Consider the following 22247-nt stretch of genomic DNA (forward strand, 5'->3'; position numbering starts at 1 on the left):
AGTACTGAGGTTCCACCATTATAATCTATATAAAAAAAAACAAGATTTTAAATGGTTGCAGCAAAGAACTTCGAAAGACATTGCCATTATCTTGGTTTTTTATTTAATCTGCTGCAATGTGACGCTTGAGATGATTTCAATGTAATTTAAAGGTAAATACATCTATTACAATTTCTAAGTATTTAAAGCGACATATGTATGTGTCATTGGTCATAACTCTTGGGTGACGCAAACAATTAAGAAACTATTAAAACTAATTATAAGTTCAACAAAACGGAAGAGGAAGTACATGTATGAAGCCTTGAGAAAAACTTGATAAACTTATATTGCTAAATATAAGAATATGACATGTTAATAAGATATGCTCCATCAGTTGTTCGTCATACAAGAGTGTTACGATATGGAAAATACCATCACACTTATTTCATTTATCATCATTCGGCTTTAGCGTGGGTTCGAAACACTGTGGCAGACTTAGAAAAGATTGGATTTGTATGTTTTTATGAGGATAGAGACATGCGCCCTGGGGAGAACATTCTAGGGTCGGTCCTTCAAAATATGAGAAAAGCGTTGAAAATCGTCATTATTCTCAACAAAGAATTCCTATCATGTAGGACAAGTCTTCAGAGGGCAAATTACGCAGTGCATGAAGACCTGTCAAGAGACAAAGAGGATGACCCGGATTGTTTGATTCCGGTCCGACTCGAAAAATGTAAGCTCCCAGATGTTCTGGTCCATGTTAAATCCCTGGATATTTATGACCACCCAAAAGACTGGATGGAAATACTTGTAAGATCGATTGATACAACTGCAAAAACCTCTCCAAATACCTCTAAATCTAACATCGGTACTACTGTTAATTCCCTAGAAGCAGCTGCAATCACATTTGAAAAAGAGTTGAAAGAAGCCAAGATAAAAGAAGTGCGTGCATTTCTTCTGACGCCAGTGGCACTTAATTTGTGCCAATTTCTCAACCAAAGTGGTCGATCGATGGCCTTCCATCTTGCCATGGAAACTTTGGGTATACCTTGTCTATGAATGCTTTTAAAACATACGCCTCTAGACCCTATCAAATAGCAAACATTTTCAGGCAAAACATGGGAGAATTACCAAATGAATTAACACATGTAACTTTAGAGGTATATCTGGAAGGCGATTTGATATGTCGAGAAACTGAGAGCGAAGTTAAAGAGTTTAATGAATTAATGAGAATGATTTAAGAGCAAGACGTGATCATTACTTGACCGGTATAATGTACTATGTTGAGGGTATTCCGAAATCCCGAGAAATAAGAGACAAATGTCGATTCTTGATTCATGACGCATTAGTGGAAATTATTCCAGAGAAAGCGGCTCATCCACAATTTGCTTCCTACGATGCAAGGTTGGACAGTTTTCAAACTTGGCATGCCAGTCCGCCACCTTCCAAAGAGGAGTTTGCTAAAGCGGGGTACTTTTGTGAACAGAATGGTGTCGTTTTGCGTTGCTTTTATTGTAGCGGTATTGACTGGGATTTCAAGCCTCATGAGGATCCTTGGAAGCGGCATGCTAAATGGTATTACAACTGTTTATTTATACGACAGAATAAAACTCCTGACTTCATCTTGCAGAGTAGATTTGGGAAAAGTATTCCGCGCAGTGTCTATAACTTAAGATTTGTAAGATTTTTAGATCGATTTATCTCATACCAAACGTGGAACCACGAGGAACTCCCACACGCCTTAAAAATGGCAGATGCTGGATTATACTACACCAGACTGGAAGATAAGGTCTGTTGTTTCTACTGTGGGCATGGTTTTAGGAACTGGTTAAAGTGTGATGACCCTTATTATAAACACGCTCTGTTGTCTCCACAGTGTAAATACATTAGGCAATTCAGTTCCACCGTATTTTGGCAAAATGTGTCAAGGGAACGAGATAAGATGCGAGAATCTGAAAAGTGTTTCATTACCTATACCATCAAAAGGCGCCTAGCGCGTTAATACACTGTATGCGTGTGTGTGAATTACACTGTATCATAAAAATTAAGCTATACCAGTGGAGGAAATATCACGGGAGCGGTGGAAAACTATCACCGTGTGAAATTGACTATTTTACTATCTCTTAATTCATTTTGGACTTTAAGTTATATTTCATTTTTTCAAAATTTGAAATTAAATATTCTTCATTATTTTGTTTTATAAGTTGCATTTTACAAATCTTTCTCATGTTCATTTACTAACATCTCATTTTTTACTAAGTGACACGTGTCGGAAAACAAAGGGGCCAGAGTGTCAATGCCCAAGGACCTTTTCATCACTTATGCCATCAAAGATGGTATAGTATACCACTGTGTGATAAAATTCTGTACACTTTGTAATAATACTCAATCTGCTGATGAATTTCATTATACATATGTATCTTAGAATGTAAAACTTTAGTTAACGTAAGACAAAATTACTTGGGCAATTATTATTCCCACAGACCGAATGTTATTAAATTCATGGAACTAATGTCAACTCAAAACGAAAAAATGCTGAAAAACTATTCATGTTTATTCTAAAAATTTATGATGCTGTCTGTCCTCCTTGATATATTTACCCCTTTCATAATTATTTATTTTTCAATCTTCTATCATGCTTTTTGTTTTGTATATGTAACTCTGACAAGATTGTATATCGTATGTTATCAATGTACCCCATGTACCAATATTTTGGTTTGGGTGAATAAACTGAACTTGAACTTGTCAAGATATTATAATAATTTAAATATCTATTTTTTTTTATGCCCAAGCTATCAAAGCATTTCATTAATCTATACCTGTATCACTTTTACTCATTGTCAACACTTGTCATTTTTTAACTCATTGTTCAATTCCCCTTATATAATGTTGTCACATTTTACCAGCTCAGGGCCTCGTCCAACTCGTCCCCCCTTCATGCTCTAATCATTTCATGAACAGTTTGGAGGCAATGGCCATTTCCGACTGGTTACTGTTTATAGTAATTACATGTTACTTATTTCCATCGTTTGAACTTGCTAATAAATTCGGCGGAAATCATATTCCTCGTTACTTTGGACTTATTGCTTTTTTGGGAAGAGCCCTAGGAATACGTTTTACTACTTCGGTCCAGAGCGCCATCCATTTACCTGCCAACATTCCCTCTTACCCATTCAACAAAATGTCTTACTAGACCTAAATCTACGCGGTCATAAAAGTAAAACAAGCCATGTTTTAATTTATGTGTATTATCTCTACTCAGGATTACAGCATGCAGGCTCGTAACTCCTATCCCACCCCTGTGAATTGCAAACTTTTTATGTTTAAAAAAAGGTGGTCTGGTCCTATTCACTGAACCACCTCTCTTTTCTCATCCTTATTTACAGAATTTTGGCAACTGGTGGTCATGGAAGGGGGTACGGGCTGCAATTGTTATTGAAATCGTACCCCCTCCTGAATAACGAAAATGGGGGGGGGGGGGGGGCGGGTTAACGAACGTTACTATGGTGAACTTTCTACCGATCTTCTCAACCTTTCCCCTTCCCCTGAGGTGTTTCTTACATATTATTGTTTTATTTCTTTAAATCGACCCATTTATACAGTGTAAGAAAAGGGGTGCTTATATCTTAAAACATTCGCCCAATAATACAAGAATAGTAGTGCCACGTTATATTTTTTAAGTTGGTATAATTCCAACTTTAAAGTTTGCTTTTCAAACTTTAAAGTTGACTTTTCCAACTTTAATCTTGGCTTTTCCAACCTTAAAGTTGGTAATTCCAACTTAAATCTTGACTTTTCCAACTTTAATCTTGGCTTTTTCCAACTTAAAAGTTGGTACATGTAATTCCAACTTTATTCTTGGCTTTTCTAACTATAAAGTTGGTAATTCCAACTTTAAAGTTGGACTTTCCAACTTTAAGGTTTGTTTGTCTGTTTGTTGTTTAACGTCCCTCTCGAGAATTTTTCACTCATATGGAGACGCCACCTCTTGCCGGTGGAGGGCTTCACATTTTGACCTGTACTCGGCACTTAGGGCCATTGAGCAGAGAGGGATCTTTTTCGTGCCAGCACCTAATGCGACACGGGACCTCGGTTTATACGGTCTCATCCGAAGGACCAGTCGCCACGTTCTATAGTGGGTTCGAGTCCGCGACGTAAGGATCAACTCCTTAAAGTTGGTAATTGCAACTTTAAAGCTGGTAATTCCAACTTTAATCTTGGCTCTTCCAACTTTAATTTGACCTATTCTAGCCCCTTTCCTTAGCTTCTCTTCCTTATTTCAAATTATTACCAACTTTATAAATGCAAAATTCATACACTGAAATAGATTGGTGAGCAATTAATCTGTGTCAATAATTTTTTTCATTGATCTTCCCTATGACCTTACATAAAACTTCCAACTTTTGATTAAAAACCCTTATATTTCTTTTGGCCCATCTTATATACTATATTGAGAATAACTTCATACAACTCTGTACATGACAGGATTTTAATCAAACCTATTTAAGGGATCAGACATATAGTTTGTTTTGTATAAGAGAATAAGCTGTAAATTTCAACATTTTTTTTTTCAAATTCCCAACATTTATTTTCATCAACAACAATAGCATTAGATTCAAATAGAAAATATTTCAAAGTATGAAGCGTTGCTAACTTTTTCAGAATTGAATACTATGTCTAATCATGATATGAAGAAAATTTGATAAGAAAGATCAGTAATTTTTTTATCTCTGCATAAAATTAAAAATACGAAGTATTGAAAATATTTACTGTCGTATCTATTTAATTCATATTAGAAAACATATTGAAGCGTTGCTATTTAAATCAGAATATCACATTGTTTTCTGTGCTTGTGAAATAAAAGTGCATCCAGCTACAAGAGTTATCATTCTACAGGAGTTATCTTTCTTCAAAATATTAATATTGTTTAAGAGAAAACAATATTAATTGACTATAAAAATTCTGCATCTAAAATTCCTTTAATAATTAAGAGAATTATACGTTAAAAGATAGAAATAGCTCAATTTAAACAGTTTAAAGGAGCTGAGTATAAATGTTTTAGGTAAACTTTTGTAAGTAATTAATAAAAATGTTGGCAATAGGAAATAGAAATCAATATTTGCAACATAGTTTAGAATTGTTTGAATCGACTACATAAAGGTCCTCTTTAGTAAACTCTGGGCAACTCATTGGATTGCTTGGAATAATTTCCTTTGAAAGTTATCTCTCTTATCAGAGGGGCATTACACCTTAAACAAATGAGACCATTATTAGGTGTTTGATATATAGGATGAATCAACACAATATTACATGCTACAAATACAACAGAACTAAATGTATCAATTCTTCATATGAAAACACAAAGACATATTTCTTTCTTTCATCATAATTTCATAATTAAATCGTTTCTTTCCATTATAATTACACGTGTACATGTATAAAACGGCAACACGAGTCCAGCTACAAAGTATCTGAATATAACGCATAAAGCCGTACAAAGATGGAAAAGCCAAGAATTCTACAATAAGATACATGCATGTTAAAACCAAGCTAGTTGAGGACCTGGCCCATAGGTTATTAAATTTTTTTTTAGTACAAATACTTTGATAGACAGTGACTCATAACCAGAGGCAGAGGTTATGAAACACTCTAAATATAAATGCGCAGACTTTAGATGGCACTTACAATATACGTGATTGATCATGTCTGCTGCTGAGATGTGTTAATGTGACGACTATTTGGTAACCATACAATAATTTACAAAAGCCAAATTATTGAACTTCATGCAGAGTATAACAACTTCCATTCAGCACAAAATACACAAAAAGATACAAAATAAAGATTTCATGGCAATAGTAGCTTAAAAGTGGACACGTAGGGTAGGTTCAATCCCAGATAAGCCAAGGCCGTCGGGAAGAGGGTGCGTTGGGTGTCATCGCACCCTCCATAAAAAGAACTTCAATATATCACTTGAAATTAAATAAATTTATTATTTACCTGGTTAAAGTAATGCTGCTATATTTCATTTATCCAATATGTGAATTTTAGTTATCCAATATGTGTATAATTTTTTTTTTAGCTTAGATCCTACACTCCCCCCCCCCCCTTTCCTGAAATATGGCGACGGCCCTGTATTTGCAAATTCTGTTCAAAATAAGCACTTCCACATTTTTTCATCAGACTGAATGTATTTTCAGCATCTAGTCCTATTATTGAACAAGGTTTAACTTAAAAGAGGGCGGGAGGTTAATATAATTAATGAATATATAAATATATTTAAAATCCTTCGGTCAATATATAAAATTCACCATATTATTACATATTTCTTCTGGTAAATATTTAAAATAAACAAGTGAATATGATGTATTTACCTGTTTATTTACAATGACATAAAATAGTACAGCTGACACAAATAACAGATGAATTGTAACAATGTAGAGAGAGAGTATTCTACCCCTGCTGATAGGATCCTCATTCAAACTGATTTTTATTCTTCAATAAATAGGCTGCAAGGTATTCTATAGGGTTAGGTGGTCTGGAAAGGAAAAAACCCACACATTTAAATGTTTTGGCCATAAATTCTGAAAATTTTCATTACCGGTACTTTTTGTGTCGCCTGGAGAGCAGAGCGGCACTTAGGGATCACTTTACCCGGCATCTGTCTGTCCAGCTGTTTGTCTGTCACACCTTGTATCTCAAGAACTGTAAGCGTTATGGACTTGATATTTTGCACATAAAATGCTTGGCACTATAACATTTGTGCATTGCCATGGTTACCAACCTCATAACCCTTGACCTTAACCTTTGACCTACTTTACAAAAAAGTTAAAAGACTTAAGTGCCAATATACAGCATATTTTTGACATTTAAGGGGTAAGTCTATGCTATTTAGCATATGCACCGATTGTCATAAAACATTATGAACAAGAGGCCCATGGGCCACATCGCTCACCTGAGTAACTTTGGCCATGCTGTTCTTTACCAGATTTTCCCCTTGTAATACCTATTGTGGCCCCTCCCTACCCCCAGGGGACATGATTTGAACAATTTAGAATTTACACTACCCCAGGATGCTTCCACTTAAGTTTCAGCTTTTCTGGATCAGTGGTTCTTGAGAAGAAGATTTCTAAATATTTTTCCTATATATTTCAATGTAAAACTTGGATTCCCTATTGTGGCCCCACCCTACCCCCAGGGGTCATCATTTGAACAATTTAGAATCTACACTACCCCAGGATACTTCCATTTAAGTTTCAGTTTTTCTGGATCATAGGTTCTTGAGAAGAAGATTTTTCCTATATATATTTCAATGTAAAACTTGGATTCCCTATTGTGGCCCCACCCTACCCCCAGGGGTCATCATTTGAACAATTTAGAATCTACACTACCCCAGGATACTTCCATTTAAGTTTCAGTTTTTCTGGATCATAGGTTCTTGAGAAGAAGATTTTTCCTATATATATTTCAATGTAAAACTTGGATTCCCTATTGTGGCCCCACCCTACCCCCAGGGGTCATCATTTGAACAATTTAGAATCTACACTACCCCAGGATACTTCCATTTAAGTTTCAGTTTTTCTGGATCATAGGTTCTTGAGAAGAAGATTTTTCCTATATATATTTCAATGTAAAACTTGGATTCCCTATTGTGGCCCCACCCTACCCCCAGGGGTCATGATTTGAATAATTTAGAATCTACACTACCCCAGGATACTTCTACTTAAGTTTCAGTTTTTCTGGATCAGTGTTTCTTGAGAAGAAGTTTTTAAAAGATTTTTCCTATATATTTCAATGTAAAACTTGGATTCCCTATTGGGGCCCCACCCTACCCCCAGGGGTCATGATTTGAACAATTTAGAATCTACACTACCCCAGGATGCTTACACATAAGTTTCAGCTTTTCTGGATCAGTGGTTCTTGAGAAGAAGATTTTTAAAGATTTTTTCTATATATTTCAATGTAAAACTTGGATTCCCTATTGTGGTCCCGCCCTACCCCCAGGGGTCATCATTTGAACAATTTAGAATCTACACTACCCCAGGATGCTTCCACATAAGTTTCAGCTTTTCTGGCTCAGTTGTTCTTGAGAAGAAGATTTTTAAAGATTTTTCCTATATATTTCAATGTAAAACTTGGATTCCCTATTGTGGCCCCACCCTACCCCCAGGGGTCATCATTTGAACAATTTAGAATCTACACTACCCCAGGATGCTTCCACATAAGTTTCAGCTTTTCTGGATCAGTGGTTCTTGAGAAGAAGATTTTTTAACGACCCCACCCTATTTTTGTCTTTTCTTGTTTATCTCCCCCCCCCCCCCAAGGGGACTTGGCCATTTATTTTAACAATTTAAACTTACCTTCACCCAAGGATACTTTGTAATAAGTTTGGTTGGAGAAGAAAGTGAAAATGTGAAAAGTTTACAGACGGAGGGATGGACGACGAACAATGGGTGATCAGAAAAGCTCACTTGAGCTTTCAGCTCTGGTGAGCTAAAAACCCAGCATTACAATTCACTTGACCTTGACCTTTGACCTACTTTGCAGTAAATTCCCCGGACAGTTTAATTTAAGACTTTTGAATTTTGAGAGGCAGGGTGTTGATAATTAGCATTTATACATCTTTATGAGCTCATAATACTGTACTTTGAAATTGTATGATATTCAATTACCACACAAACTGAAATTTTAATATTATGAAAATACGTCAGGATCTGTATCCCACAATGGATCGTGTAGAGTGACAATTGGTGTAAAGACTTTGAAACAGGTATTAACACATGTAAAACGATAAATTCTTATTTATAATAACTTCAACTTAATTATTCATTTGAGGGTTGGGAATCATATTTTCTTTGACTCAATTGCAGTCTTATACTATGTGTGGATGCTTTTCTGTGCATTCATGAACTATCAGGATAGTAGTAAATAAATAGCTAACTACACTTAGATTTATTTACATCTTTAATGAAGGTGCAAAGCAGGTGAAACATGCGTTAATATTTACTAACAAGTGTATCATAATCTTACAGTGAATTAAAAAAAATGTCTTAAAATTTTGGCAAATCTCTGCCATCACAGAAAACAGCTTAGTAGTGTGGCAGTTTATGCAATTATTCAGTTTTCTAATTGATCGTTTTTAATTCTTGTAAATCTAAATTCAAATTTTCTAATTCATACTTTCAGCGCTTTCTCAAATATACAGAGATCATTCAAGATTGTATACCTTTCTTTGGCTAGAACAGACATTCCACTCAGCAGTATGGGGACTACAGTGGTGTCAAGATAAGCTCTTGTTGGAAGAGACTGTAGGTCAACTCGTGGGCGTTTGGATGGATTTTCCTGAAGTTCTTTCTCACTTGTTATAATTTTCTGAAATTTAATCAGGTTATATATTTTCATCACAAATGACTGGCTTGTATTTCCTGTTGTATTACTTGAAACATAACTGTAAATTCATTATTTCTTTTTATCTAGATAGAATGTTTTATATTAAAATGATATTGTCTTCTGGACATAAATAAACAACAGAATTTGTTTGTGTATTTGCAATGTAGCAAAGTAACAAGGGGCAGGTAATTCCAAAATATGCAAATTCTTTAAACAGTGAAGGGAGTTCCCAATGTCACAAATGTAAGGAAAAAAATATTAAGAAAATACTGTCAAACTTCATTATCTCAAATTCAATGGGACAAAGAAAAATCTTACAGATATCCAAGGGTTAAAAAAGTGGCTGGAACATCCAAATCACTTTGACATATCCATGGTATTCAAGATATCAATGTTTGAGATACTGAAGTTCAGCAGTATGTTTAAGAACTATTTCTTTTTTAGCTCAGAGGTTCGTAAGAAATATGATTTTCAGTAAAATATTCTTTCAAAATCATGCCGCATCAGATCAGCTTTGTTGTGTTAAAGTACAGTTACATTGGGTGCATTCTTGTGTTGTTTGGGTCTTTCCTAAGACGTATATTGACTAGCACTTACTATTACTTTATAAAATTCAGAAACTTGCAGATGGTTACTTAAGTTTCTCAATTTCATGCATATATTTTTAAAAATTTAAAGCTTGTTGGTTCTTTGATTTTGATATTCCTCCAACTTTTACCCCCTGCTTTTAATACTGTAAGTCAATTCATTTCCACTGTGTTAAAATTTCACGATTTCTCAAAAAGTACCAATCGCTATGGTTTCAATTTTATGCAGAAAGAAATTAATTTAATTTTTGTATAAGCATTTAAACATTTTTAAAAACTAATGATTGCATTCACAATGGGTTTAATTTCACAAAAAAATGATGAATCACAAACATAGTGAAATTAAAACTATCATGATTATTTGCCAATCTATAGTATTTTGACAGGTCCAGGAAGAGTCAGAGTTGACACCATTCTGAAAACTCAGAATTCCCAACAACCAGTTGGTGTCATGACTCCCCTTACTCATGCATCTTTAATGGAACGGTCCAACCTCCAAAGCTTGGTAGATTTGTTCAGGAAGATTAAATCATATATCCTAGTTTTCACATTTCCAAGTTTGCGAACTTGCATACTGTAGCACTGTGATCACTGACAAAAATCCATCTAGACTGACCTGGCTCCAGCCAATTTTTTAAAAACTAATGACTAAGTGAATGTCTGTCAGTGATCATGGTGCTTAAGCATCGAACATGTGGTTTAGCCTTCCTGACATAATTTACAAATGTTCTAAGCCAAGAAAGTTGGGCACTTTCAATTAATATGCAAGCAGTAAGGAGTCTTGACACCAACTGGCTGTAATGAATTCCAGGTCTTCAGAATGGCTTCTACTCTCTTTTCTCATACTTGTCAGATTGTACAGTACATTGGAGAAATCTCAGATTACTGATGCTACTCCAAACTACACTTTAATTACATACAGTTTTATCAGGGACCTATAATACTATATAGGTCCCTGGTTTTATGCAGAATAATAGTGAAATGATTTTACAGTAGTTTGTAAAGTAAAGACTACAGCAATAGCAAAAATAAAGGAAAACTGTACGACCACTTCTTTCAACAAACTTGGTTTGCTGAACAGAAATGAAACAAAGACCTGCTTTTGTTACCTGTACATTTTCCGGTACTTCCTGTGGCACGGGTGTTCCTGACTCGAGGTCACCTGCAACAGATCCTGTGTTGATTTGATCTGAAATCATATTAGGATGAATGATCAATCATATATAATTTATTGAGGAAACTCGGATTACAAGAGCCGACAAATTCTATTATACAGGTAAACATTTAACATGGGCTTTGGAATTATTCAAATACACGAATAGTAGATCTATTATTTTTATTTCAATGGTTTAACGGTTTTACATCTATAAATTTTGTGATCGAACATTAAAAAAAACGTCTGTGTACAAACAAAACTTTACCGTCCGCCATTTTCAGTGTTATGGTCGCCAATAGTAATCTCGTGAATTACCGCGAGTGCAGGTCCCCGAAAGAGGGACAACTCTGAAACAAGTAACGATGTAATTTATGACGAGAAATAACTTTTGAAAGCAAAATCACAGGGGATAGAACTATATATGTTAGAGAAATATAATGTTCAGTTCAGAAACCTGTCTTTTTGGAGTTGGTGATTATCCTGTACTTGAAAACAGAATTTAACCCCCACCCCCATCCCATTTTTATAGAGCTATCAAGTTCACGTCAGTTCAATTTTTATTTAAAATCATGTTAATTATATATGTTTATTGCTTTACATCAAAATAAATTTATTTACACCATTTATTTCAGTGTTTTGGAAAAAGGAGGGAGGGGGTTACAAAAACAAAAACAAAAACAAAACAAAACAAAACAAAAAAAACCCCAAAAAACAAAAAACTTGTAGTCCTAAAAATATATCCTTTTTTCACCCATTCATTAAAACGCTGTGCTCTTTGAAATTTTAATACTAGTAACACGACAACATTGTACAAAGGTTTTTCAAGTGATTTACTTATATAGTTTTCGGATAATTGACGTAGTTACCGACCCAAAACTGACCAAGACGGGGAAAAGGCTATGACCTTATATTGATAAAAAACAAGAACAACAACAAAAAGACATTATAGTTCCATTCAGGTTCACAAAAGAGTTTCTAGACAAAGAATAGTGAGGTACAATGCAATGCTTTAGGGAGGAAGTAGAGCAGCATATGAGGCAGACCCATTCTGATTCTCAACAAAACGTAGATCTAGAACCGTGTCCGAGGAATCTGATGTTGAACCACCGGAAACAGAATTAGATAGCAAAGGACCAGCACGGAAGGAGAAAACATCAATCGTTTAGAAGGTTCGCTCTGTCCCAGGACCCAAGGAGTAAAATACAAGGTCTACAAGAAGTGTCCCAACTATGGACATTGTACAGAGTCATCTGGAAAAAGGGAGAAGTGCCGAATGTATGGAAACAGGCAGAGGGTTGCTTCGTGCCAAGGATGAGGAACATCAAGACTACTGGGTAGTTCAGGACATTATTTCATCTCGACATGAAGGGAAAGATCTTTCTAACAGTGTTACCAAAGAGGCTGTCGTACTATGGTGAGAAACAAATACATCAACACACCTACTCAGAAGGCACGGATCCAAGGTTTCTTATGATGTGTGGAGCACACCAGTATTCTGAGTCAACTCATCAAAGAACCAGAAAAGGGCAAGATCTTGCAGTGGTTTGCTAAAGCGTTCAGTACCGCATAAGTTGATAGAGGTGGTGATGGACACTTACATGTATTACGTACCACATGCAGCATACGATTGATTGATTGATTGATTGCATGCTGTTTTACGTCCCGTTCGAGAATTTTTTTCAGGGCTTCAAATTTAGGCCTTTACTCTGCACTCAGGGCCATTGAGCGAGCAGTGAGGGTTATTTATCGTGCCAACGCCTACCGTGACACGGGGCCCCGGTTTTTAAGATATTATCCGAAGGACCCTGCAGCATACGAAGAAGATTTTCAATGACTACTTGGGTGGAGTTGGAGAGTTTACAACAGTGTGACAACAACTGGAGAAGGGAACTGTGACAGGAGAACACTGTTTGTGATGTGCATGGGCTTGATGACAACAGCTACAGAAAGAGAAACAAGAGGATCAAAGAATAATTCAGAATTTACCAACTGCTGATACTAGGCTTCATGGATGACCTCACAATGACTACATCCATAACCGCCGATACTAGGCTTCATGAATGACCTCACAGTGACTACATTCACACAAATACAACCGCCGATACTAGGCTTCATGAATGACCTCACAGTGACTACATCTATACACATACAACCGCCGATACTAGGCTTTATGGATGACCTCACAGTGACTACATCTATACACATACAACCGCCGATACTAGGCTTCATGGATGACCTCACAGTGACTACATTCACACAAATACAACCGCCGATACTAGGCTTCATGAAGGACCTCATAGTGACTACATCTGTACAGATACAGATACAACCGCCGATACTAGGCTGCATAGTGACTACATCCACACACATACAACCGCCGATACTAGGCTTCATCGATGACCTCAGAGTGACTACATCTATACACATACAACCGCCGATACTAGACTGCATGGATGACCTCACAGTGACTACATCCACACAAATACAACCGCCGATACTGGGCTTCATGGATGACCTCACAGTGGCTTTCCACATACATAGAAACGCCGATACTAGACTTCATGGATGACCCCACAGTGACTACATCCACGTGCATACAACCGCTGATACTAGACTTCATGGATGACCTCAGAGTGACTACTTCCACACACATACAACCGCCGATATTAGGCTTCATGGATGACCTCACAGTGACTACATCCACATACATACAACCGCTGATACTAGACTTCATGGATGACCCCACAGTGACTACATCCACATACATACAACCGCTGATACTAGACTTCATGGATGACCTCACAGTGACTACTTCCACACACATACAACCGCCGATATTAGGCTTCATGGATGACCTCACAGTGACTACATCCACATACATACAACCGCTGATACTAGACTTCATGGATGACCCCACAGTGACTACATCCACATACATACAACCGCTGATACTAGACTTCATGGATGACCTCACAGTGACTACATCCACACACATACAAACGAGATGGGTTTTAGTCTTACTTGAGGATACTGTAACTTGAGCACACATGAAGTTTAAAGCAAAGGTGTTGGTGCTGAAGAATTAGTAACCAGTCAAAGAACTAAATGTTACATATGTATGATATTGTTTATAAATCGTTTTGTTGTTGCTATAAACGTATGTACAGCTTCAAATATTGAGTTCAAGGCCGTGATTAGGACTACTGTTCTTTCTCATAGGCGCTCCCCAGCTTAATTATATCTACTATACTATAAACATAACGTTATGTTTATAGTATAGTAGATATATTAAATATATCTACTATACTATAAACATAACGTTATGTTTATAGTATAGTAGATATATATTTTTTAACAATTAAGCTGGGGAGCGCCTATGTTCTTTCTGACAGATTTTATTTATCAAATAAACTATGCAATATGACTACTTTAAAATAATCATATTGCAGAGTTTATTTGATAAAATATAAAATCTGTCAGAAAGGATACTGCCATTTTATAATAATTCAGAGAGATGGTCACAGTTTATAATATCATGTATTGCTTGAAAAAAGAACTTCTCTTGGAGTTGTAGATTTTGAACATACAAGAAAGTAATGGTAAGCATCTTCAACAGAATAAGTACAATGTTCACACATTGGAGTTTCTGATAAACATTACTTGCAGGCGCGGATTCAGGATTTTTTCGGGGGGGGGGGGGTCCACCCCACTAAAAAAAAAATTCCAACCCAGAAATTTCTTGACAAGCAAATAAAAAAAACGTAAAATCCATTTCCCAAACGTCAAAAAGACCTATTTCGTGGAGGTGATGGTGGGGGCCACGTTTTCGGGGGGGGGGGGGAGGTTCCAAAGTCATTTTTCATTTGCTTCAGTATATACTTTCAATGACACTGTAAATTCCAGGTCCGGACCCCCCCCCCCCCTGCATTTTCTCATTCCAAAATTTAAAAAAGTTCATTATTTTTCTTTAAAAAAGTAGGATTTCAAAAGACTCTTGAATGATGATATTCCAGGAGCATTTTTAATATAATCTGGCAAGATAAGCAAGGAAGAAAACTCTCCATAAAAGATGTTGTTCTAATGTTAGGGATTTTGACTTGTACATCATTGGTTCTGAGATTGTAATAATAACTTGATTGGAAATACGGTTCTATCAAATCATACAAATATTGAGGTGAACAACCATTTTAATAATTTCATTAAAAATATATATATTATTTGTTTAAGACCTTGTTTTCAAATGATACAGTCATGATCAATGGTCATTTTTGCGAGAAGTAAAGTAACTAAACTGAAGGACGAATTTATTCCTGGGGAATTCATCAAGTTTAGAAAAAAGAAAGTCTACCTGGATGAAGTGTTGACATTGTACTTTCAGATCAGCTCTCCGTTCGTTGCATATACAGAAGTGAAATATCAAGTATTTTGCATTTAAAAAAACTGATTGTTTTTTCCTTTATTTCAATGTAATTATAAAGGCAACAATTTACAGAAAATACTCCTTATAACTATTGTAAGCTTCTCCGTGAATTCAAGCAGCATTTTAATCATGGTATATTTATAATAGTCTTCTCACTTTGTGAGATGGGAATATATAAACCTTCACATACTCAGTAACTCTATTAGGACTTTTAAAGTCCCCCTACTATTCAGGTTAACTTTTAGGAAAGCAGCCCGTCCTTCCGATTCACTGGGTCTGACTCATTCTGTTAGTCATAGTAAGTAGCAAAACATGCCCCCACAGCCCTATATTCAGGGCCTGAGTAGGATGCCGTGGCAAAATTGTCAAAGTTAGGGTCCCAGAGACATCGACTGCCATATTGAAAACCCTGTCGCTTGTCCTCAAAAATAACGACATGTGTAATCAGTTTGTATCTAGTAATCCCAGTTGCTTTGACTTCATCTTTAATCAATTCAGCAAGACGGATGCACAAGTTCAAACAGTTGTCGTGGTCGTATGATTCGCCCTTAAGGTTATCTGACAGAATGCGTTCAATAATTGTCGAAATTTTGATTTCATCAAAAACAGTGTTTTTATCCGGAGATAGTCTGTACGTATTTTCATAATTAACATTTTGTTGAGGTCGCACACACACACTTGGGCTTTTGATCCTATCTAAATTTTGCTGCAACCGATTTGGTCCTTTAAGCTTGTGGAACTTTTTCGGAAGTGAGTTTGAGACTATGCTGCTTGTATCGGACTGGGCATATTCCGTTTTCACTTTTCCAGAACTAGACACCCGGATCTGTTGATTTTCTCTCCTTCCTACACTCGGAGTCCGGATCCGAAAGGCTTCATCTTTAAGGTTAAAAGTCACACTGCTGCGTCTTGCGGACGGAAAGTCACTCTTTGTTGTCATAGTAAGACTATATACTTAAAATTTCCAAATTTTAATTATGAGGAATTGCCTTGCCTTGCCTTTTGGTTGATGACTAATTCATGTATTGAGGACCGCTTTATATGTTTGATTGTAAAGAACTTCGCCTTTTGTTCGTAAACGTGAAACAAAGGTATTGATTGCAAGTGACCAAAACAAAAGCTGTTTTCGCTGTCTGCGCATTGGAGATAATATGTTTAATTAGCCCTTTTAAAATTCTCAAAGTGAATGCATGTTTGAATAGTCATATAAGAAATTGTCAATACGTATGTAAATGTTTTCCTGGATTCTAATGGACAATTCTGATAACTTGCTCCCCTTATCTTTCCACAAATATAATTATCAAGGAACGTGTGTATATCGCGGATAATCAAACAGGAATATAGATCAGTATCAAACCTAATTGAATTAAGACAGTTTTTCATTTTGGCGGATTTTCCTAAATCCTAAGTTTCTGACAGGAAAGGAAAAATAACAGATTTTAACATCGACATGGTGCTCACACAGATTTCCAAAGAAGACATCAATGTCTACTAACCTAGCTCAAGTTACATTTAAGTGTAAGATGCTTCGATGTCCTGCATCATTTTATCAACTTTACATATTTACAGTAATATTTCAAATTCATATACCTTTGACAGTATAGAATATTTTTTGAATTTAAAGTAAATAAAATTCAAGGCCACAAATGGGCCACTGATTCTAGCATTTGAAAAGGTTTTGAATTGAAATATGGAAATAACGAACAATATTCAATCTCAAAGTCCAATAAAACAATACAAATCGGGAGCAGAGCAAACATGGACCTCCAAAAACATCAGAGTTGGGATAATTAAGGTGCCATGGAGGAGTGAGCATTCCCTGCCGACCGGTCACACCCGCCTTGTGCTCCTTGTCATGATCGGGAAAAAAAACAGAAAAATCTGTAGACAATTCAGTGAGTAAGTAATGGCCTAACAATTAGTAATGTCAGTCAGCATTTAACTTAATGATAGGTTATAAATTTGCTGACAAGGTCATTGTATCGATCATAAAACTTGCGAAATGATGACTTCAAACGAGACTGTTGATATCCTTGTTTCATCAACTTGTTTGTCAATAGCTTGCCTCATTTTAGAAATTGTTCATAAGCAGAGCATGCTCTTGCATATCGAATCAACTGGGAGAAAAAAAAACCATATGCAGGTGATAAGAGTATATTGCTACATAAGTAAGGGAAGTTGACGATTGAAAAATTGATGTCATCACGTTTATCATAAAGCTTTGTTGTTAGGTTACAATTAATGTCTTTTTCTTGTGAAATATCCAAAACTCATAAATCACCCACAAGCACTGTGACTCAAAGTTAAAAAAAAATAATGACAGAATTAAAAAAAAAAGTCAAGGGTCCATGCCAAGGTCACAAACTTAATAACTGCTAAATGTATTTTTAGATCAAACAATACACAATGTTTGTGCTTAATGTCAGGGTCTAACCCCACATTAATAATAAAAAGATAAAAGGTGCATGTTGGTCAAATACCAAGATCAGTATCTCGGGTATTTCTGACACTTATTCAGATTTTAAACGTCAAATCCCTCCTTTCCATGGTTCATGCGATGAAGGGTGTGGCAATTGGTCGAACGGAATCCCCTAGCGTCGATATATATTTTACAGGCAAAAAATCAACATTTAATTGAAAAGTATCGTCATAATGAAATTCTTTTGTGAAGGCCAAAAAAAAAAAAAAAAAAAAAAAAAAAAAAAAAAAAATGAATTTTAGAATAAGTTTGTTAATTTTTTTTTTCAAAATCTCTCTGGTGTGTGATAAATGTAATGTAAAAAAAAAAAAAAAAAAAAAAAAAAAAAAAAAAAAAAAAAATTGGGTTGGATATGGAATTGCATTCGTGAATTTATATATATATATATATATATATATATATATATATATATATATATATATATATATATATATATATATATATATATATATATATATATATATAAAACAAACTTAATAATAAATACATGTTTTTCGCATATTCGATATGCCTGACGTCACAATAGCTGTATCAGCTTCCAGGACCTGGTATGGATCTGGAGGGCTGATACGGATTTATTATATCACACCCCTAGTAGATTAAACCTTAAAAAACAGTACTTGCGATAATACACCTACTTTTTGTTCATATTCTCTTAATTTTAAATTACCGTTCTTGGAGTAATAAGTTATTCAGTCAGTAGTTAGTGCATGATTATTCATTTGTATTGTTAATGTGTGCTGTATTTTACAACTATAAGTATGTAATAAACATAATAAAACATTCCCTTTTCCATATCACATCCTGTATCAATCTGAGACACCAATATCAGTCAGAGGGCAGAAGGCGCCTGAGACACCAATATCAGCCAGAGGACCGAAGGCCCAAGGACTGATATTGGTGTCTCAGGCTGATACAGGATGTGATATGGAAAAAGGTTTTATTCTCTCTCTCTATATATATGTACGTCATTATCAGAGTTATGCCAGTCAACTTTTACAGGGAGTTCATACTTACCATCTTCAACTATGACCCATTTTCAGATCTCATTTTTTTAAACTCTCTTCTGTACTATTGGTTATGACAAGCACAAGAGGAACATTTAGATTACATAATTAAAAAATGTAAAACAATATTTCACAAAGAAAAATCAAGTTCTTAATTCAAATCAGCGATAAAATACATGGAGTTCGGGTGTGTTGAAATTTAAAAGGACAATGGTATGTATACGTACGTACTAAATAAACAATTACAGATGAACGAGTGGCATTGCTTTTCTCCCAAGGGCTGTTTCTTGGACGACCAACAAACATTACATCAATTTAAAAGGATCAAACGAGGAGAGGCATTAAAAACGCAAAGCTCAAGTCGTTTACAAACAAATTATGATTTTACGATCGCCTCCATAATCTAAAATGTCTCCCCGGTAACAATCAAGTGTTCGATTTTCTCCGCTGTTAAATCCATGATTTATGTGTGCACTTTTTAATGTAATAAACATAAAATTATAGGTTTATGTCGACACAAATGAAAATTCACATAGATAACGTAAAGGACGTCACTTTTGAAAAAGGCTTGGTTTGAGGATGGGCGAAGTGCCGATCGATGTACATGTCTACACTGAACCGAGAATGACACTATTTCTATCCTTCTACAAAAAATGGTTGTAACATAATTTAAAGAAAAAGAGTTACCTCAAATCACGATAGAATATCCATTAATTAAAAAAAAAAACCTTTCTTATGGAATTATGGATAATTAAATTCAGATTTCCAAATTTTTTTTGAAAGAAGAACGTGGCTGGTAAATCGAGTAGATATTTATAATGGCAGAGAAAACAAGGAGGGAAAAAATCAGAAATGTCCAAAATAAAAAAATAAAAAAATAAATGAAAAAAAAACCCCAACAACAACAATTACAGAAAAAAGTAAACAGGACATGCAAGCAAACAAACAAAAAGTTGATATCGATACTCTTCTACACTAAGCATATATTCAGACTGCTTTGTATTGAAAAATTATGTTTCCAGAATTAAGTCACTGACAAAAAATCTTACATATCTTTTCTTTCTTGTGATGGAAATGTTGCTCTATAGAGTTTCAGCCAAATTTTAGAAAGCACGTGCAATTTGATCAACATTCACATCTGCAGCTGGCCACAAACTAGGCAATTTTCAATTTCGTGGCGAGTCTAGTGTCCAAACAGGTGACACCATTATTCAGACATTTTTATTTTGAATATAGACTGATTTTGTAAAAGTTATATTTGTAAAACAATATCATTGTTAAAACATTGCTTTTTAAAATTACAAGTAAAACTATTCATAACTTGAAAACTAACATTTTTTCTGGATTATTTCTTAATGCTTTTTTAGTAAAATTAAAATCATGTGCTCCAGACATTGAGAAGTGTACCTCTTGTAATTAATAACAAATAAGCTTTACAACGTTCAATCGTAATAAGTGGCAAAAACAGTTCCTATGGCAACAAAGTCAGCCCCATTGTACATCGCTGAAGCGAAATTGTCGAGGTTCGATTCCCAAAGACACCGGCTTGTGTAGTGAATACTCTGTTTCTTATTTTCGAACACCATCACATACGCTATCACCTTATACCGTTTGAGTCCAGATAGTTTTACACGCTCCTTGATTAAATCAGACAATGTTTTACACAGCTGTGGAAACTTTTTCTCGTCGTAAACTCTATCTTTCAAGTACATATTTAGCACATTAGTAATGATCTGTTCTCCTTTTTGAGGATTGAATTTTGTCCCTTCCTCCGGCCCAACTTTGTATGTATTCTCCAGTACCTTCGTGGGTCCTCCCCTTTCCGATCCTGACCGTTTTGACAAAGCACCACCAAACAAGGTATGTAACCTTAACTTTGTCCGGATTCTGGAGAATCTGTTTCCTGGAACAAGAGAAATTTTACTACTTGTTTCCGAGTGTTTGTCCGACCGATCCTGACTTCCTCCTCCCCCGCCCTCCAAAATCTTGCTCTTCATACTTAGCCTCGTCGTTGTTGGACCACTCACATTGCTAGCGGAGGATGCCATCGTGCCCTTTTCTGGTGTGTGTTCTCTTTTAATATTAGCATTGTGAACTTTCAACAAGTCCGCACTCAACTTTCCGTCCATATTTGAAATATTGCCCCTCCAGTAAAAGGTTTGCTCGAGAGCTTCTTGTCAGTCGCTTATTTACGTTGAATCCTTTATCGGAGAAGATAGATTGATTTAGCAATAATCGGGCCTGACACCAATATCATAAAACGATCGTCAGGCGAGGACTAAACCACACCGATGGCTTCACTTAAACAAATTTTTACGGGGTTAGAATAAGAATGTAAATATTGGTCCTAGTGTTTAGAACACTCCATAAGGAAATCACCCGCGGATGTAATGATACGCACAGATTTTCTCTCTAAGTCAATAAAGTTATTACCAAAGCGGACTAATAGATTTGTCCTGGTGACACAATGCCTAATTTGAAATCCAGATTGCATATAGGAGCAACACTTCACCGGTTAAACTACAAACATAAAAAGGCAGCAGACTTTCCATTAAATGGCTATATACCCACACTTCATTCCTCGCCTCCAATCGATACAAAAGAAACAAGATCCAATCAACTAGTAATCAAGATAAAAACGAAATCTGCCACGACCTCAGACTTTTAAACACGATGTGAAATCAAGCACGAGTCATGGAATCTTCAATGTTACAGCGTTAATTAGATGGATGTGTTCCCCGTGTTACGGAAACGTTCTGGTCTGGCAAGTCCTTTGGTTCTAAATTCCATACTAATGTGTATTCACAAGAGTCGGGATCCTGTGTCTCTCCTGGGTCGCAGACGCAGGTGCGTGATCAATACTTCTCCATCCTATACAGGTGATGTAAACGATTCGTTCTCCGAGAGAAATGTTACACTTTTGTGAAATATTGATGGATCGACAAACTTTCCATGGTAATAAATGAGCAACATCAACAAAGGACAATAATTAATGCCTTGGTGATGGAACATCATGTCATAATGCACTCCACTGCTATACTAATAAAATACTGCTTTGTATTCCACGACAAAATTAAATGAGAAAAAAACGGTATTCTCCCAAATATTTAGCAATAGGTTATTTTCATTGACACTTCTAGGGCTTTCATTCATATATGAAATAGAAATTTACATGTATCTCAATACTCAGAAAATGTCGAGTTCACAGCAACATCCGAGTGCGTGTCGGTGT

The 22247-nt window shown here is 35.7% G+C and overlaps 4 protein-coding genes across 4 annotated transcripts; 1 reads left to right on the top strand and 3 right to left on the bottom strand.

The window, feature by feature from the left end:
• The first annotated feature begins 1252 nt into the window (after positions 1–1252).
• On the top strand, positions 1253–1981 carry LOC133182458 (baculoviral IAP repeat-containing protein 3-like). Its single transcript, XM_061317306.1, has one exon. The coding sequence runs from the start codon at positions 1253–1255 to the stop codon at positions 1979–1981; it is 729 nt and encodes a 242-aa protein (XP_061173290.1).
• A 4355-nt stretch (positions 1982–6336) lies between these two features.
• On the bottom strand, positions 6337–11434 carry LOC133183360 (protein dpy-30 homolog). Its single transcript, XM_061318320.1, has 4 exons — positions 11375–11434; positions 11063–11142; positions 9203–9348; positions 6337–6514 (listed from the first exon to the last, which is right to left on the bottom strand). Exons 1-4 carry the CDS (start codon positions 11382–11384, stop codon positions 6451–6453), a joined length of 300 nt encoding a protein of 99 aa, XP_061174304.1. The 5' UTR covers positions 11385–11434; the 3' UTR covers positions 6337–6450.
• Positions 11435–15818: 4384 nt separating this feature from the next.
• LOC133183361 (dynein light chain Tctex-type protein 2B-like) lies at positions 15819–16511 on the bottom strand. The gene has a single exon (XM_061318321.1). The coding sequence runs from the start codon at positions 16467–16469 to the stop codon at positions 15819–15821; it is 651 nt and encodes a 216-aa protein (XP_061174305.1). The 5' UTR covers positions 16470–16511.
• Positions 16512–19899: 3388 nt separating this feature from the next.
• Positions 19900–22027, bottom strand: LOC133183362 (dynein light chain Tctex-type 5-like). The gene has a single exon (XM_061318322.1). It carries the CDS (start codon positions 21142–21144, stop codon positions 20458–20460), a length of 687 nt encoding a protein of 228 aa, XP_061174306.1. The 5' UTR covers positions 21145–22027; the 3' UTR covers positions 19900–20457.
• Between the last annotated feature and the right edge of the window lie 220 nt (positions 22028–22247).

The sequence above is a fragment of the Saccostrea echinata genome, unplaced genomic scaffold (assembly GCF_033153115.1).
Source record: "Saccostrea echinata isolate AGI-Se365-2 ecotype Australia unplaced genomic scaffold, CSIRO_AGI_Sech_v1 ptg000009l, whole genome shotgun sequence".
NCBI lineage: Eukaryota > Metazoa > Mollusca > Bivalvia > Ostreida > Ostreidae > Saccostrea > Saccostrea echinata.